A 19,612-nucleotide genomic window follows, 5' to 3' on the forward strand; every position below is an offset into this window, starting at 1 on the left:
TTTGTCATCTGTAACTAACTGTTGACAGTAATTCTGCACTCTTATTTTGTATACTCCCTTTTAAAATATTCTCTCAGATTTTCATATTGCATTCTGTGATAAGGACTTGTAAATCTATGAATAAGCCACTTTTGTCACGTGCCCAAGGCCTAAATATCTTTTTAATTTTCAAAATGAAGATATGGTTTGGGTAGTAGACAGCAAGCCAAATTCTACTTTGACTCTTAACTCAAAAAAGAACTTCAAATAAGCATGTATTTTAAGCAAGAATGGCATCCTCTATCAAAGCACCTAAGAGGTAATTAAACTAGTCATAGCCCCAGATATGAGAGTTCCCCTGACAAGCCATCCTTTTACAGCATGCCTGAGACTGCAACTGCAATTATCCCGTTTACACTCTGTGTAGATATCTGGTTACTCATCAAAATCAGGATTGAAAAACTGAAAATATCATCTTCACCCTCCTCCCAAAATTTCTTAGTATCTGTTATCTTGTTTGCTGAATTTCATCTTACTTACTTAACGGAAATCTGGAATTCATCTGTTACTGCTTTTTTGCCTATTCTTACATCAAAGTTTTCATCAAATCTTGTTAGTTCTGCTTCCAAATATTTCTCACATTTTCTTACTGATCTCTGAATCAAATGGGATTATGTGGGCAAATAAAAAATACCTGACATTTCAGATAGACAGGGAGTTAAAGGATAATAGAGGCTACCTAACCAATGGAGAATCGGGGAAGCGAAGATGAGGAAGTAAATGATAGAATTGCATAAAATGCTTGAGTAAGAGAAAATATCCATCATTGATCTTGGGTATCTTCAGCAAGGAAGCTGCTAATTCTCAGGATGCACAGAAGTCACTGGCAAACTCTCCTGTGGGCTGACTGCTGACTCCTTCCTGCTGCTGACAGCTGCAGCCAAACTATATTAGCTTCTTATTTTTCATATTCCAAATACCATATGCATGTTTCTCAGATGGAATCTTATGAAAGAACACTGTTGCTAAGACAAAATGTTAAGAGAAATTTTCGGTTTTGTGTTTTTGTTTTCCACAAAACAATTGCGAAGCGTGATGATGCACATTTCCCTCAGGGCGCGTTACTGCGGTGCCCTCCAGTCCTCTAGGACGCCGTGTCTGTTGCTTTGTCCCGTTGTCAACGTTAACTGTATGTCGAATTAGTTAATAGCTTTGAACCAGGGTCACCAAAGACAGCTTCATTTGTTTACTTTGGTTGATCCCAGTACACCTGTTGCAGATTAAGTAGATACAAATCCCTTTAGTCTTCTTAATATGAAACTTGTGCTACAACAAAACTGGCCTCCCTTAAGAATGTAGGGTCAGATCAATTCTTCAAGAACCAAAGAGACTTTCTGGCTTTCCTCTATTTGATTGCTAGCCTTTCTTCCCATTTAGCTTTTTGGAAATCTATATTTTCACTTTTTAGTTGAACATATTCTATAATGAAAAATAATATCTGACTTGATGAGAGACAAGAACATCAGGATAGCTCTACACCTTTATTCCCAGAGCTGCTTGTAAGTGCGAGCGGCTTCAGGAGAAACACGAACTTCAACTACATCCGTGCTGTGCTTAGCACGTTCTTGTTTAATTTTGAGTCCCTCTCAGCAATTTTGTGGTCAAAACTACAACTCAAGCCTGAATGGTTGTTATAAGAGTAAGTATTTTGATGTCGCTCGTGTCACTTAGTTTGCTTTCTCTGGAACGTACTAGTAATAATACTCTCTTCTAAAATATGAGGTATATTTGCATAGCCAATGGAGATATTAAGTAGCAACTTGGGGGATGAAAATTTAAAAAGTGAAGTAAAATGCTAGATTTACAGAAATATTATCAAAGAAAACGCTTACTTTTTTCCATTAAAGAAAATAACATATGATTTCTATAAGATACTCTTTCCTAGCAGCATGAAACTGTCTTTAAAATGACTGCTTCTATGAAAAACAAGTACTGCTGGCACCATCAAATTCTCACACCAATGAAATACTTATCAGAGTCAAGATTTAACACAGGGTATGTCAATAATATTAAAGCTACGATTGGGCTATGTTTTAGAGGTACTTCTGAACAGAACCAGGTTTTTTTTTTTAAGTTTATATGTTCTACAGAGAATGACTGCTACTTAAACAATGCAAAGCTTTTTCTTGAGATTAATGAAGAATATAACAAGAAATAAATTTAAGGGATAGCATATGGTTTAGAGAGAATAGGTCCAAACTATAGGTGAGAAAAGTATATGCTAACCTGGCATTGAACACATGCCCTTTTTTGAGAAATATAATAATCATATTCTGGTATTGTCAAGGATTGTGTTCTGTACAATTTCCTCACAATTGAGAGAGACGCCTGTGAGTCATTTTTGTGCCTTTTAAATTTCTTATGTTTAAGGAAAACAATATTTTATAAATATAAAGCATAAAATTATATTTATTAACACAGCATTTCATAATACACAACACATCTAAATTCTTGTTATTCTTAAGTGAATGTTTCCTATCACCTTCAAGACACCCTTAATCTGGTTAATAGGATATGATAAAGTTAATTGTCCCCCTTAGTATTCCATACTAAACAAGAAAACTCTGATCTGAATAATCTCATATCTGGAGACACAGATCCACAAATAATCAATAATCCCAAGGCTCTCTATACTAATATCAAGGCAAATGGCATATTGCAGATGTACCTGAACTAGTCTAGAACTTGGGGTGGTGTATCAAAGCTTACTCTAGATGCAGTGTGGAAAATAGTCTGAAATGTACCATGGAAAGTAATAGACATCAATTTGAGACAGATTTTTTAACCTAGCTGAGAGATTATTTTGTAGGATGAAAAAGATGGACTGGTTCATAAACTGATATTGAGGTAGAATCAACAAGAAATGGTAAATGACTGAAAAACGCAATTGAAAAAGAAAAGGGTTCTGGATAAGATCCAAATTTTCTGGTTTAACAGTTGAGAGGATTACAGTGTCATTCACTGAAATGCGTAATATGAAGGAGTAATAAGTTTTCCATAGTTATATGAGCAAGTACGAGGGGGGCAACGAAGGAGGAAAACAGTTCTCTGTTGAGTAGCCAGTGATGACATTCAATTACCATATTATTTTTAACTGCCTATTGGATATTCAAATTAAAATACTTGTTTTTCCTTGATATAATGTGCTGCAATTCCAAGGAAATCTAATCATCTAGATATTATGATATAGAAGCCCATTGGCACCAGGAGAGTCAGTGAAAAGGATGGGACCACAGAGTGAAGAGATAACATAGAACAAAATCGGAGTTGTACCAATATTAATGAAGTACATATAAAAAGAATGCATGAAGAATTCTAAGAGAAGTTGTCATAAATGAAGAGGGAAGCAGAAAATATTGCATCAAAGAAAAGCAATAAAATTATATGGTTTAAAAAATTTCAGGGACAGTCCCAGCTGCATAGCGGTTCAGTTCAGTGCATTCCAATTCAGTGGCCCAGGTTCGGTTCCTGGGTGTGGACCTACACCACTTGTCTGTTAGTGTCCATGCTGTGGCCATGGCTCACATGAGAGGAAAAACAGAGGAAGATTGGTGACAGATGTTAGCTCAGGATGAGTCTTCTCCAGCAAAACAAAACAAAACGAAAAGTTCAGCATTGAGAAATGCAACAAAGGAATCAAGACAAGAAACCCATATGTATACTAATTATATACATAATAATTATATAATAATGTAATAATGTTTATATATGATATTTAATCATATATAAATGCATATATATGATAGGAGATGTATCTAATCTTCTATCATAAGAGATTATGTACATATATATATATATGTATATCACAGGAAGTAAAGTCATATAATCTCCTGTCATATACATCTCCTCCATTGATATGTATATAATCTCCTTTGTCTTTGACAGTGAAGGTCACATTGGTTACTTGGGCAATGATCCTGTTGATTATTAATGGAAATAGAAGTCAGAATTCAGTAACCTGTGCAATCAATAATAGGTAAATATGTAGAGAAGATAGCTATGGACGTCATGAAAAATGGAGGGGAGTAAAACAGGTAGTTACAGGAATAAAATACTTTGTCTTTTGAAATTTTATTTAAATTTGACTGTAAAAACCAACTAGTTAGATTGATTTATATATAAGCTAAGTTGAATGAAACTAGAAAAGTAGTTGATGTCTTAGTCCATAAATTGTAGAAAACTGGTTGTAGAACAAAATTGTATGTGTGTGTGTGTATGTTAAACACTAGAGAAGGGTTTGAAGATAAGATGGTTCTAATAAAAAATGAGATACAGATAAAATAGCAAGGGTCATGTTCTGAATTTTTGAAATGTAATTTTTTCTTAACTTTTTAAGGATGTTAGTGCAGAATGAAGAACACAAATTTTCAAGGAGATTATTGGGATTCCTGCAGGAAAATTACAAGGAAGTACCTGGAGCTTAGAGACCTTTTCAGGGGAGATCTTTGTATCTGAGATTTAAAAAGTTCTGGAATCCATAATAAAAAGCAGAAGGGAGCAATTTGGAATAATCTGGTGTTTGCTCTTTCTGGAGTGTTATGATCCTTTTGATGACTGAAAAGAGCTCAGATTCTTTCTCCCTGACTGAATGCAGATTGCATAAAACATCAAAGGTAATAATGAAAAATCACACAGCAATAACAACATTCATCTTGTTGGGACTTACAGAGGATCCACAGCTGCAAGTTCTGGTTTTTATCTTTTTATTTCTGACATACGTTATGAGCATAACTGGAAACCTGACCATTATCGCTCTTACCTTGATGGATTCTCATCTTAAAACTCCTATGTATTTTTTCCTTAGAAATTTCTCCATCTTAGAAATCTCCTTCACAACAGTATATATTCCCAGATTCTTGTACAGCTTATCAACTGGGGACAATACTATTACTTATAATGCCTGTGGCAGTCAAATATTTTTTATTGGACTCTTTGGGGCTACAGAGTTTTTTCTCCTGGCAGCCATGTCCTATGACCGCTATGTGGCCATCTGTAAACCCCTGCATTACATGGCCATCATGAGCAACAGAGTCTGTGCCATCCTTGTCCTCTGCTGCTGGGTCTCTGGGTTGGTGATCATCATCACACCACTTGGTATGGGTTTCCAACTGGAATTCTGTGACTCCAATGCCATTGACCATTTTGGCTGTGATGCAGCTCCCCTTCTTAAGATTTCATGTTCAGATACATGGTTTATAGAGCAGACCATTATTATTTGTGCAGTGTTGACATTCGTTATCACACTAATAGGTGTGATTCTTTCCTATGTATTTATCATCAGGACAATTCTAAGATTCCCCTCTGCTCAGCAAAGAAAAAAAGCTTTTTTCACTTGTTCTTCTCACATGACTGTTGTTTCCATCACTTATGGCAGCTGTATTTTCATCTACATCAAACCTTCTGCCAAAGAGGGTGTGGACGTTAACAAAGGGGTATCTGTGCTCACTACCTCTGTTGCCCCTTTACTGAACCCCTTCATTTATACCTTGAGGAACAAGCAAGTGAAACAAGCTTTCAGTGACACAATCGAAAGGATTGCATGTCTTGCACACCAGTAAGCTTGAGGTGAATTTGGTCAGTCTCTGAGCAGAAAAAAATTACTTTAAAATTCTTCTGAAAATCCTAAACTTATTTTATTCTTATTAATCTATAGCCCAGTCAGGTTAACCTTCTTATAGCCCTTTGAATCTTACTTTGGGAACCCACAATATACAAGTCACGCCGCTTCTTTCTTTTCAAATGAACCTTTCTTCTCAGGGCAACTTCTCTCATTAAAAGGACATGAGAACATATTTCTAGAAAATAAAAATAAAAATTTTTCCTCACTTATTTCTAATTTTCCACAAGCTAAAAAGAAATTAAATAAAGCACTGATGTCAGCAAGGTGGTGGAATAGGAAACCCCAGGCCCTTGTTTCTCCCATGGAGTCACCACTGAACAACATTATACAAACCAAATTCTCAATGTAAGAACTCCAAAAATGAGATAAATTAGCAGCACTCCAGAAATTGCAAAGCCAAGAAGAGTAGCATTAAAGTGGGAAGAGAAATTCACGGCATTTTTCATCCCATCCCATAGCCCCTCCCCATACTTGGCACTGAGTCCTGCAATCAGGAGAAACTCTCAATTCACAGCTTCTGTCTTGGGAGGTAAACAGATAAGTGGAATGTGCATCCAATATTTGGGCATTTTTAGGGTTACTCAATGAACTGGTCTCTATCTCACTTGTCCTGGAGTGGTAATGAGAAGAGTGGAATATTTTGGATGCCAGGTTAGGGGCTGCTAAGAACAAGGGGAGGTTCTGTGGCTTGTTATAGCACCAGAGAGACTATAGTAACAATGACAGACATCAGCTAGAGCAAGAGATTATGGGCTCCTGAGGAGAAAATGGGCCAAATCTCTTTAGGTAATTACAATCCCAGAGAAGACAAATTCACAGAAAAGATTTGAGAGGTCCTCTGAATCAATAGCCTGGATGATTGGTGAAGTTCATCCTCTGTGCAAAGCCAATTCATAAAGATTGAAAGAGGTGGCTGTTTTTTCAAATGTCCAAATTTTAAGAAAGATCATAAGGCATACTAAGGAACAGTGACCCATGGCCCAAAAACCAAATTAACTCTCCAACTAGTGACCCTAGGGAAACAATGTATGAATTATCTAACAAAGAATTCAAAATAGCAGTTTTAAAGATGCTTAATGAGAACAAAGAGGCAGAACTAAATGAAATCAGCAAAAGGATTCATGAACAATATGAGAATATCAACAGAAAGATAGAAACTATTAAAAAAAAGAGACCAACAGATATTCTGGAGCTGAATAATATAATGCCTTTGAGAAATTTATCTAGAGGAGTTAAATAGTAGTCTTGCTCAAGCAGAAGAAAGAATCAGTGAACTTGAAGACAGTTCATTTGAAATTACTAAGTCAAGGAGCAAAAAGAGAAAAAAAGTGAAGAAAAGTGAAGAGAGCATAAAGGACTTAGGAGACGCCATCAAATGGACCAATACACACATTATGAGATTCCCAGAAGAAGAGAGAGATAAAAGAGCAGAGACCCGATTTGAAGAAATAATGACTAAAAACGTTCCAGATCTGAGGAAAGAAACGAATACACAAATTCTAGAAGTTCAAAGAAGTCCCCGTTCAGTGAATCCAAAGAAACCCACAGACATTATAAACCAACTGTCTAAAGTTACAGATAAAGAGAGAATCTTGAAAGCAGCAAGAGAAAAACAATTTCTCAGATTTAAGGGAAATCCTATTAGATTATCAGGGGATTTCTCAGCAGAAACCTTGCAGGCCAGAAAGCATTGGGGTAATATATCCAAAGTGCTTAAAGAAAAAGCTGGCAACCAAGATACTGTATCAAGCAAAACTCTTCTTCAAAAATGAAGGGGAAATTAAGAATTCCTCAGACAAGCATAAGCTGAAGCAATTCATGACCACTTGATGTGCCCTACAAGAAATACTAGTGGGAATCCTTAAAGTAGGAGTGGAAGAATTCTAGACAGTAACATGTAACTGTACAAAATTATAAAGTTCTCTGGTAAAGTTAAGTATATAGACAAATATGGAATCCTGTAGTATTGTAATCTTGGTGCATAATTTAGTTTTAATTTTGATTTAGAATTTAAAATGCAAAAGAATAAAAATATAAATATATGTAAATAAATATACAATATAGAAAGATATGTTGATGTCTTCTTACTTCTGTAACATAAAGTGGGGGATGGAGATATAAAGGACTAGAGTTTTTGAACGCAATTGAAGTTAGGTTGTTATCAGTTTAAAATTGATTGATAACTGTAAGATGTTTTATATAATCTTCATGGTGACCATAAAGAAGATAGTTATGGAACGTTCACAAAAGGAAATAAGATAGGAATCAAAGCATGTCATTACAAAAAAATCAATGAAACTCCAAGAAAGTAAGTGATAAAGATAAGAGGGCCAAACAGCTTCAAAATATACCAAAAATAATGGCCAAAATGGCAATAGTATGTCTTTCTTCAGAGGAATTACATAGAGTAAGTGGACTAAACTCCCAAGTCAAGACATAGAATAATATAGTAACATAAAAGAGAAAAGATACTACTCATTAATTACTTGAAATTGACAATTTAAGTAATTACAAGTTGTACAGATGCTAACAATAATAGGAATCATTAGGAATCACTTTATTGAAGTAGAAGAGTAATTACCTAGTTATTTGTTGATGCCATCATTACCCTGACATAAAAACAAGCAAAAATTAGAAGAAAAAAATCTGCATATCAATAGTTTCTCTAAGTATAAATGAAAAAATTCTTAACAAAATTTTATAAATGTGATTTCAAAATACATAAACAGGATAATATGACATGATCATGTATGATTTATCCCAGGAATGCAAGATTGGTTTAACATTAGAAAATCAATGTAATTCTCCATATTAAATGACTAAAACATTTAAAAAACTTTTGATAATCTGAATATATGCAGAAAAATCATTCATTAAAGTCCAACATATATTTCTGATAAAAACTATCAGAAAACTAGGGACAGAAGAGAATTTCCTCAACTTGAAAAGGGGGATCAACGAATCACATAGTTTACGTAATATTCGGTGGTGGAATACTGAATTTTTTCCAAGATCAGTACAAAGCATCAGATGTCTAATTTCACCACTTCTATTCAACATTGTACTGGGGGTTCTAGCTGATGTCATAAGAGAAGAAAAACGTATCCAAGCTGGAAAGGAAGAAATAAAACTGTCTTTATTCATATTTCATTCCAGAGAGCATGACTACCCATATAGAAAATTCTAAAAAAAAATAGCTATAGTAGCTATCCAAAAAAGCTACTACAACTATTTTAACAAATTCACAAGATACAAGGTCAATAAAAAATAAGTATTCAGAAAATTAAATAAATAGTATATATAGCATCAAATAATATTAAATACTTAAGGAAAAACCCACCAAAATGTGTACAATACCTTTATAATGCAACCTACTAAACATTGTTAAAAAACTTTTAGGGGCTGGTTCCATGTGGTTCATTTCGGTGGGCTCCACTTTGGCAGCCCAGATTTTGTGGGTTCAGATCCTGGGTGCAGGCTTACACCACTTGTAAGTCATGCTGTGGCAGTGACCCAAATACAACAAAAGAGGGTTGGTACAGATGTTAGCTCAGGGCTAATCTTCCTCAAGCAAAAAAAAAAAAACAAAACAAAAAACCTTTTGAAAGATCTAAGTAAATTGATAGATATACTATGTTTATGGAACAAAGATTCAGTTCTATAAGTAAAAGAAAAGGAATTCTGACAACAACCTGAGTGAACTTGGAAGCAAATCCTTTCCCAGTCAATCCTCCAGATGAAAACGCAACACAGCTCACACCCTGACTGAAGACCCTAAGCAGAAGACTCAGCAAAGACGTGCCAGACCTCCTGACCTACACAAACTGTGAGATAATGTGTGTGTTGTTTCATGCCACTAACTTTGTGGCAATTTGTTTTGCACGAATAGAAAACTAACACAAGCTTTTAGGAAATGTCTACTGCTTTCATTAAAATGCCTCTCTTGATTATGTTATCAGATTCCTATTTCACGTGGTTATTTCTCAGGATATAAAGAAACGGCTTCAACATGGATTTACTAGAAGACACTAATATTGAAATCTTTATCTGTATACACATCTTCATTGTCTGAAAGTCGATACAAATAAAGGCTCAACTGATTAAGTCCTGGAAAATACAATTATGTGGCAAAACAAGATAAAACACTCCTTAAGATTACATTGTCTTAATCATGTGCAAATAAGATAGACATACCTATATAAGGTAATAATGAATGCTATAACAGCAACCTCTATAAATACGTGCTTTATTAATCATAATTCTGATCATGTAAATTTTATTATATAATATGCGTTACAGAAAAAGTGATCAATAAGATGAGATTCATAGCATTCCAAGAAGAAATCTAAAGTAATTGGGGTAAGGGTGATCATCACTGCTGCCATCAGACAACAGACAAATAGTCTTCTACAGACATTGTTGTTAATTACGGTCATACAACGCAGGCATTTGCAGAAGGCCACGTAAAAATCATAAGACAGGTTTTTTTCCCTATTTTTTACCTAGGCAATCATTGTGACACATTCATCTGCTTAGCGTTTCTGAGAATGAAAAATTAATGTTAGAGAAGAGGGGCACTGTTATTTCATATACAACTGTGATTCCACAGGTTGTTTGTGACTATCACTTCTACAATAAATGTACATGGTTCTTATTTTTCTTTCATTACTAGTGGAAACAGATATAACCTTAGAGAGCCCAATTAGTTTGTTGTATGAATGGTATCCAATATGTTGTAAAATATTACCCACAAAAATCCTTGAAAGAGTATCCCTGAGGCTGGGAATATATAGTATTTAGATTGATGTGGCAGTGACAGCATCGACTGGGGGTCATTTTACACAGATTGCTTGTGAGCACCCGCAAAAGAAAGGATCGCTGTTACTTACAGATTCAGGGAGAAGTGAGTAACTGGAAAGCTTGAACTATCTTAGACAGTGCCGCATCATATAGGAATTGAATGTGTCCTAGACAAAATGAGGGTTTAATCATAAAAGCCTCCAAAGTTGAACATATATACTGTGCAACAAAATTTGATAAAATAAAAGACACACAAAGCAGTTGTCGGGTCAGCATTCTAAAAGACAAGAAGATGTAATAACAGCACCAGACACAGGGGAGGCTCAAAACGATAAGGGTCACATTATATATCTGACTGCTTTCCATTTTTAAGGCATTTTGGAGAATATAAAAACCCCTTAGTTTCCTTTATTATTTCTTCATAATGTAAATCCCTGTTGTTATCAAAATAAAAACATTTTTTTAAAAGTCAAAAATATCACAACACAGAGACAACCAAATAAACAGCTAAAACCTTTTGATATACATTTCTGCGAGGGGTACACATATGCGTGTATGACTGTGTGTATATACATATATACACACTTTGCATTATAATCTAATCGATTTTAAATGAACAGTATTTCATTCACATTTTTAATGTGAATATAAATATATCTGTGATGGATAATTTTATATATTAACTTGGTTACACCGCACTACTCAGTTATTTGGTCAAAAATTAGTCTAGCTATTACTGTGGAGGTATTTTTTAGACAAGATTAACATTTAAGTCAGTAAACTGTGAATACAGCAGATTATTCTCCACAATGTGGGTGGGCCTTGGCCAATCAGTTGTAGACCTCAAGAGAATAAAAACTGATGGCCTCTGAAAAAGAATGTCTCTCTCTCTCTCTCTCTTTCTCTTTCTCTCTCCCTCTCTCTTTCTCTCTCTCTCTATACATATATATATATACCCATATATATTATTATATATAATTACTATATATTGTATAAAATATATGTATAAGACCTGCAGTGATTTTTGTCTGCTTTGTTCACTCCTGTAACATTACCACCTTGAACAGTGCACAGAATATGAAGTTCTCAACTATCGACAGAATAAATTAATGGTTGTATTTTAGAAAATGGGGATAAAATGATAGTAGCTCGAATATACAAAAAAAGAAAGTGAATTGAATGAGGTGTGGGCGTGTTTATTTGGAATTGTATCTAAACGTCTAATTGCACATTCCTAGCTTTTTTCTCAGGGTCTTGCTCACCTTCTCAATAATCTGTTGCTATAGTGAGGTGGGATTTTCAGGCATTATTCTGTGACAGTTGTAATAATTATTGGAAACAGTTCTTTCCAGGGCCCTCTACAGATGTATCTTTAGACTAAGAAGAACAAAATTATGAACTGAACTGTCTACTGATCTTCTGTTTTACTCTAGTTGCAGAGAACTCTGTAGTACAAAGATGCTGAGTCTTTTTCTAAGACCGTGTGTTAAGATTATCTGCCCAATCACATTCATTCTCATGATTTCTTTTTCCATATTGTAACCATATATACTTTTTAATACATTTGGTGGGAAATATATATCGAAAACCACATAAATGTAAAAATTTTCTACCTACAATTAAAAATGTCTCCTCTGAGAATGGTTCAGTGTATAGGCAGTCATGTGTGCAAAGATATTCATATAAAAACTTTAGAGCAGCATAAAAAAGAAATGTAAACAACTGGAGTTTCCAAAGTGGTGGCACTTATCATCCAAACAAGGTTAAAATTATTTAAATTCAGTCATTAAAATTTCTATAAATCTCTATGTGCTCATAATTACAGACAACCATAACAGATAGGTTGGATGTGAATTGTAGATTACAAGAGTTTTTGCAGGTTTACTTGCATGCTTATGCTTGAGTGGGAAAATCTCTGGCATTACTTATACAAAATAACTTACATCAGTTATCTCTGTGTCATTTTTTCCTGTTTACCTGCATACATTTCATAATATCCGTGAGTTACTTAATTTTAAGGAAGTAGCAAAAAGATTCGTATGCCTGTTTCATTACTTTAGACAATATAGGGGAAAAAAAACAAACATTTTATCATTTGACTTATGTTGTCTGGCACCATCATGGTGTGCCTAATGTTATTATTGCATTTTCTTGTCCCTAAGAGCACTGTCCCCATTGTTACCTGTGTAAGGTTGATTGCCCAAGCCTTATATTAATATTCCTTAACGACTTTTAAACACGGGTCTCCAAGGATGCTTTTGTTTGCTGACTTCATCGACTCTTGTTATGGGTAGAACACATAAACTAACTAGCCATGATATTAATGCCAAATATTTTTCTTGCCCAATAAATTCAGAGGATCTACTCTCTTTAATCACTCATTAGCCCATGGTATCCCTAATCCTTTAGATTAGGCATTCCTTTATTTTAGCTGGCAAGAGAACAAGAACATATCTTCTTGGTTTAAAATGGCAGAGACCTGCTCACAAAAGCTCTGTAAGGTGTGGGAGGGCTCTGGTCATTTCCAGGGACTTTGTAGCTGAGTGTGGTTCCCTGAGAAAAAGCATTCTGATATCTCCACTGCCATATTCCTGGTCAACCTGTGTCTCATGAAGAGTATCTACAAGTAAACTGTCAATAGATGCTGTGAAATATCTTACTACTTAAAGGGTAAGTATGATAATATTTGCTACTTCAGTTATGTTCACTGTATGTAGGCATGTGAGGAAACGTTATGATATACTTCTCTCCTTGAGTAAACTGACAGACATAAATAACTGATATGGTGGAGACTAATATTATCATTTGTTAGGAATATCCTACAGATATGATATATATCTGATATATATATATATATATATATATATATATGAGAGATTATTTTTTTTCTAGAATGATGGCTCTAGAAAATATTACCAGGCCTGGTTGGGGAAGATTCAGAAATAAAATCTCCCACAAACGTACATATATGTAAACAAATAAAACCCAAGTACACACACACACACATCAATAGCCGACTGATGTATTAACTGAGATTTTATTACTTGTTTCTAATCTTTTGCAAAATTAAAATATTTTATGAAAGTTAAACTTAGTAGGATTAAAGTGGGATTTATTCAACATGAATATGTTGGCATTATTAAATGTTTAATATTTACGTAAGACTGGATTCAGGTAAAAGCAAGACACTGATTATGGAAAATGAGATCTGAGCAAAGCTGAATCTAGTGTCTAGAGAACTACTGGGTGGTGAATGGAGATGGTGAAAAAGAGGAAAACAGGACAGAGTTTCTCAGTGTGAGCTAGAGACACTTTCTGATGATAAAGTTCTGCTCAAGAGAGTACTAACTTTCTATCAAAATTTACCCATCTGAGCCTCAATTAGTCTCCCTGCCCTATGATGATGTCTGCCTACCACGGAGACTTCACTCAATGTACTGGGCCTGTAGTAGCAGAAGACAGGGCTCACTTGATTAGACAAAAGAGAGAAAAACATTGTTCAAAGCTCTGATAGTAAACATATCAAATCTTTCCAAGGGCAATATTCTAAAACCACAAGAAAATGGCTTATTCTTAGAAGATCTCTTTTGCATTTAGTTAAAGTGAGACAATTTGGAACTGTGAAGACATTGTTTACAAGTCAGAAAAATGTGATTATCTATCAATACAACTGGAATACACGCAAAATAATTCTCATTTAGCTATTGCTCTTAACCCAGAATAATATGGTCCCTAGTCTTCAGTCTTAATATCTCACTGAAAAAAATATTGCGTAAACATGGTGGAATCAATATACCAACAGCGATAAACAATAAAATGGAAAATCAGTCAGCTGCACCTTGGCAATTTTTAATCTTCATCAACTATGATATTACACACGAATTGAGTGATTGCTTGAATGGCAAACATTTATTTTTTGCCCTCAACAGTCACCAGTTGTATCAACATAATTACTAATTACTGCCCCTCTTTGCTTCTCAAGTGTCTTGGTTTGACAATAAATTATACAATAACGCTACCTTTGTTTTAATTACCAATGGAAACACTTTGTTTTCATAAAACCAAAACATTCAGGTAAATGGGTTTATAAGTGTATATTATTTTTATGGTGATATTGAGGTAAGTCATATGGAGATACATAATGGAGTGCTTTAAAAAGGCCATGGAGGTTGAAAGCCAGACAGTAACAGATCGAGAAATGAATGCAAAATGTAAAAATAGAAGCAAAGAATGTGGACTTGAAAGAAATGAGAAAGGAGGAAATACAGAGTCATGGTGAGGATATTCAGCAACTTTTGTCTTGACTTTTTCTCCATAACACGTTGTATAAATGTGTTTCAATCTGAATGGCTAAATGAAAGCAAGAAAGTATAGATTTTATGCTCTTCAGAAGTTCATTCATTATAAGCAACATTACCTCACAATGTGATAAAAGAGTACAACAAAATAATCAGATTATACTACACAGTATTATCCAAAGAGTCAATATAACATATAGACGATGAAGCTTAGCAGAGACTTGTAAACTTACACATTTGGATGTTATAGAGTCAAAACATGTTTGCACCTTATAGTGAATAATCAATAATTAAAAACAAGATAAATATAAAATTTCACAGGCAATTTGAAATGCCTTACTTAAAGCCTTGTCTGAAACTTTATTTTGGAGTTTTAATAGTCACCAAACTTTAAAGCGAAGGAATGAAACTATAGTGAATATTTTTAAAATTTAACTTATGGGTTGAAGGAAAACATTTGGCAGTATAACAACTAGCTGTAATAGGTAAAGTGAGAAATAAACATAATATAATTTTAAAATGCATAACCCAGGGTAGGAATTAAAATGCTTAATTCATTATAAATTAATTACAGGAGATTAATAAAGGGAAAGTTACACTATAATTCAATAACAAACATCTATAAAATAATTTAATTTGGTCATTATGTATAAATTTATTGGGGAGCTCAGCTCACTCTAAAATAGGATCTGTGTTCCTCAGATAGACAAGTGATACTCATAGACGTTAGACGAGTTGAATATCCAAAAAAAGTGTTCATCGGGGCTGGCCCCGTGGCCGAGTGGTTAAGTTCGAGCGCTCCGCTGCAGGCGGCCCAGTGTTTCGTTGGTTCGAATACTGGGAGCGGACATGGCACTGCTCATCAAACCACGCTGAGGCAGCGTCCCACATGCCACAACTAGCAGGACCCACAACGAAGAAGATACAACTATGTACCGGGGGGCTTTGGGGAGAAAAAGGAAAAAATAAAATCTTTAAAAAAAAAAAAGTGTTCATCAAGCGATTTTGTCATTGAATTCTGCAGTTCAAATCTCTTTGACATTTAATGTAGATTTGGCAAAATCCAGAAATCAATAAGAAATGAGGAACTACACAGCACTAACAGCATTCATCCTTCAAGGACTGACGGAAGATCCTCAGCTGCAGGTTTTTCTTTTTCTTTTTCTATTTATCACCTACATTTTCAGCGTAACTGGAAATCTGACCATCATTACTCTAACCTTGGCAGATCCCCACCTTAAAACTCCCATGTATTATTTCCTCCAAAATTTCTCGATCTTAGAAGTCTCATTTACAACCTTCTGTATTCCAAGATTCCTATACAGTATGTCAACTGGGGACAAAACGATTACTTATAGTGCATGTTTCATTCAACTGTTTTTTATAGATCTCTTTGGGGTAACTGAATTTTTTCTTTTGGCTACTATGTCATATGATCGCTATGTGGCCATCTGCAAACCCTTGCATTATATGACAATCATGAACAACAAAGTGTGCAAAACAATGATTATCTGCTGTTGGATGGTAGCACTTATGATCATCTTACCTCCACTTAGCTTGGATTTTCATCTGGAATTCTGTGATTCGAATGTCATTGATCATTTTGCCTGTGATGCATCTCCTATCCTGAAGATCTCATGCTCAGACACACGGTTACTTGAGCGGGTAGTTATAGCCTGTGCTGTGCTGACCTTCATCAGCACTCTTGTATGTGTGATTCTCTCCTACTTATATATCATCAGGACAATTCTAAAATTCCCTTCTGTTCAACAAAGGAAAAAAGCTTTTTCTACCTGTTCTTCCCACATGATTGTAGTTTCCATCACCTATGGCAGCTGCATCTTCATCTACATCAAACCATCCGCAAAAGAAGAGGTAAACATTAACAAAGGGGTGTCATTGCTTATTTCTTCTGTATCACCAATGCTGAATCCTTTTATATATACTCTGCGAAATAAGCAAGTTAAACAAGCTTTTAATGACTCACTCAAAAAAAGTTGCGTGCCTCTTGAAACGGTAATATGTACTTAACTTCATAAACCAACTCAAAAGATGCACATCTACTTTATATTTTACATAAAGCTAACAACCGATATTGCAATTTTTGACCTCATAGCCATTTAATCATAGTTTTTCATTAAATCCATTTACTAAAGAACGAATTATTGAGCATTGCATTGTGATAGACAAAATACATCACTTTTAATCCTTTAACCAGAAACTACCATGAGTAAGTCACTCCTTTTCCTTGTTTTCAGATGATTTTCCCAAATAGTTTTATAGTATTGATGTTGAGAAGTCATTCTTAAGCAAGACAAAACTTCCTTCCTCCATTAAAAGATTGACAGTTTTAACTAACAAAGTTTAAAATATCTATAGCAAAATAAGAAAATTTAGAGACAATTATTAAAAAAGAAATATAAGTAAAAGAATAGTTTTATGGCACAATTAACACGAAAGACCTAATACCATAAACATATAGGAAGCTCCTTTGAATTAATAAAATTATAATTTAAGTATGAGGATAATAATTAGATATTTAATTCATTTAAAAATAAATGAAATTACCTACAACAATAGGTAAGGATGCACCACTACATTATAGTCACAGATTTGCAAATTAAAAGCATGCATATCTCACCATTTCATGTGCACAAACTAAAATTTTTTACTATCTTCAGTGTTTCCTAGTATGCAGTAAAACAGGCACCTTAATGCACACTTTGTTTGAAAACACTGTAATTATTTATCAAAAGTATATATATTGTTTCACCTAGAAAATCTATGTCTAGGAATTTATACCAAAATTGCCAGTAAGCCTAAAAATATATTTATAACCCTGTTCATTGCAGTCTTTTGGTAATAATAAAAGACTGGAAACAATCAAATGGGCATTACTTGGCAATATGTAAGTCAATTAGGGAATTATGGCATAAGATGTAGTATTTAGCAAATGATATAGACCTTGATATTATAATGGAAATATTTTCAAATATGCATATTTTAAAATCAATTTTCCTGATACTGTATGTCATTATGCCACTTATGAAAAAGAAAATTTTATTTTCATCATAAGTATATGAAGGAGGATGATACATATTTTAGCCACCCCCTTCCCACACCTGAGCTCCAAGTATAATAGTCATGGCACACAGTGGAAACTAAGTACATATTTAGTTAGCGAATTAATGAATGATGAATAGATAATTGCCTATACGAAAAGTTGGGTAGGTGAATGGATTATTACCATTTAAGCAGATATGAAATGTAAAGATAAACACCACATGATGTATACCAGTCATCTTGGGAGAAGAATGAGCAATGTAAAAGTCAACAGGAACAGTCACCTTTTCCCTAAGCCCATGTTTGTTTGTTTCTATAGGGGATATTTGATGAACATCTCGTTTTGTCGTCCAGCCTTCATTCACCTTTGGGAATGGAGGTAAAACACCCAGTAAACCACTTTGTTGAACTGATGGTTTTCACGAAAATTGTCTCCATCCCAAATTTCATTGGTGAGCTCCGTATCCCAAACTAAGTTATTATTGCACCCATGGTGATTAATTCAGGACTGTGATCTAAATTAAGTCAAACAGACTTAATCAAGACATTTTCTGGAAGTCTGATACACCGAATGTACATTCTGCCTCTGATATGGTGTGAAAAAATAATATCTGAAACTGCTATATTTATAGTTGCTACCAGAAAACGAACTACCCTGGTTATCAAACCAGCACACAGATAAGTAAGTCACAGAGCGATGGAGACATGCCCTCATTCCATCATGGACCTCTCCATCAAACCATGAGAGAGGTTAATTCCACTAGTTATGGAAACTAAGCCAACAATTTCTGTGGTATGTGTGTATATTTATTCGTTTATTATACCAATTTAGATTGCTGTTAATTTCAAGCAAACGATTCTTATTCACAAACGTTTGCTACCAAGAATGGAAGAAAGAAGCAACCGATCTGAAATTTGTAAGTGTCCAAAACAAGGTAAGAAAGGAGAAATTTAGAAATTCGTGTTATACAGTAGTGAATGAATTAGTTAACTGCAACCAGGTTTATGGTGAGAATTCAGGACTTGTTTCTAGCACAACCTGACCAAATTGACAATTCACAGAATTATGAACAAACAAATGGTTTTTAGTTTAAAGCCTAAGTTTTAGGGTGATTTGTTATGTAGCAAAAGCTAAGTAATCCAGAGACTGACACTAAATAATGTAAGCAGAGAAGAGATTTACCAGAAAATATGAATATTCTGACAACTTTGATGAGTCAGGCCTGGAATGTGATTACTAGCAGAGAGAGGCTAAGCAGTGGGAAGTCTATCCAGAAGACTACAGATACTGGCCAATGTCCTCTTGTGCTAAAAACAACTTTCATTTTATGCCACTGCCATTGAAACCAGGCACTGCTATTACATGTTGCCAGTACTGATAGGCATATCTAATCTCACCATCTCTTCATTTTTGAATCACCCATTTAAGACGCAAGGTACCAGTTTTAAGAATTCAATGCGCTGATTTAAGATCATGTATCCATGACCTGAATTTTTGATGGACTGTAAAGATGGTGTATCCCCTCCTTTGGTTTCTGCACAGGGGACATGACCTTGGAACTTATCAAAACTCACATAATAGAGTATTAAAAGTGAATAAAATAGACAGGAAAAATTATTTAAACACAACTCATGGCAGAGAATCCATTTTATGTTCTAAAATCTTTATAAATCACATAAATAGACCTCCAAAATTATGTTCTCACCCACAATAATGCAATTATGCTTTACCAGAGCTGTACTTGCTTAAGGCAGGAATTTAGGAATCGACTGTAAAGGAGCATAGGGAAAT

General features: G+C 34.5%; 2 protein-coding genes across 2 annotated transcripts; both read left to right on the plus strand.

Annotated features, from left to right (window-relative positions):
• The first annotated feature begins 4,658 nt into the window (after positions 1-4,658).
• Positions 4,659-5,597, plus strand: LOC103551509 (olfactory receptor 6C2-like). Its single transcript, XM_008521035.1, has one exon. It carries the CDS (start codon positions 4,659-4,661, stop codon positions 5,595-5,597), a length of 939 nt encoding a protein of 312 aa, XP_008519257.1.
• A 10,240-nt stretch (positions 5,598-15,837) lies between these two features.
• LOC103551510 (olfactory receptor 6C68-like) lies at positions 15,838-16,788 on the plus strand. The gene has a single exon (XM_008521036.1). The coding sequence runs from the start codon at positions 15,838-15,840 to the stop codon at positions 16,786-16,788; it is 951 nt and encodes a 316-aa protein (XP_008519258.1).
• Positions 16,789-19,612: the final 2,824 nt, after the last annotated feature.

The sequence above is a fragment of the Equus przewalskii genome, chromosome 5, assembly GCF_037783145.1.
Source record: "Equus przewalskii isolate Varuska chromosome 5, EquPr2, whole genome shotgun sequence".
Lineage (NCBI taxonomy): Eukaryota > Metazoa > Chordata > Mammalia > Perissodactyla > Equidae > Equus > Equus przewalskii.

Coding starts and splice junctions, on each gene's coding strand:
- LOC103551509 (XM_008521035.1), top strand. CDS start 4,659: ATGAAAAATCACACAGCAATAACAACATTCATCTTGTTGGGACTTACA.
- LOC103551510 (XM_008521036.1), top strand. CDS start 15,838: ATGAGGAACTACACAGCACTAACAGCATTCATCCTTCAAGGACTGACG.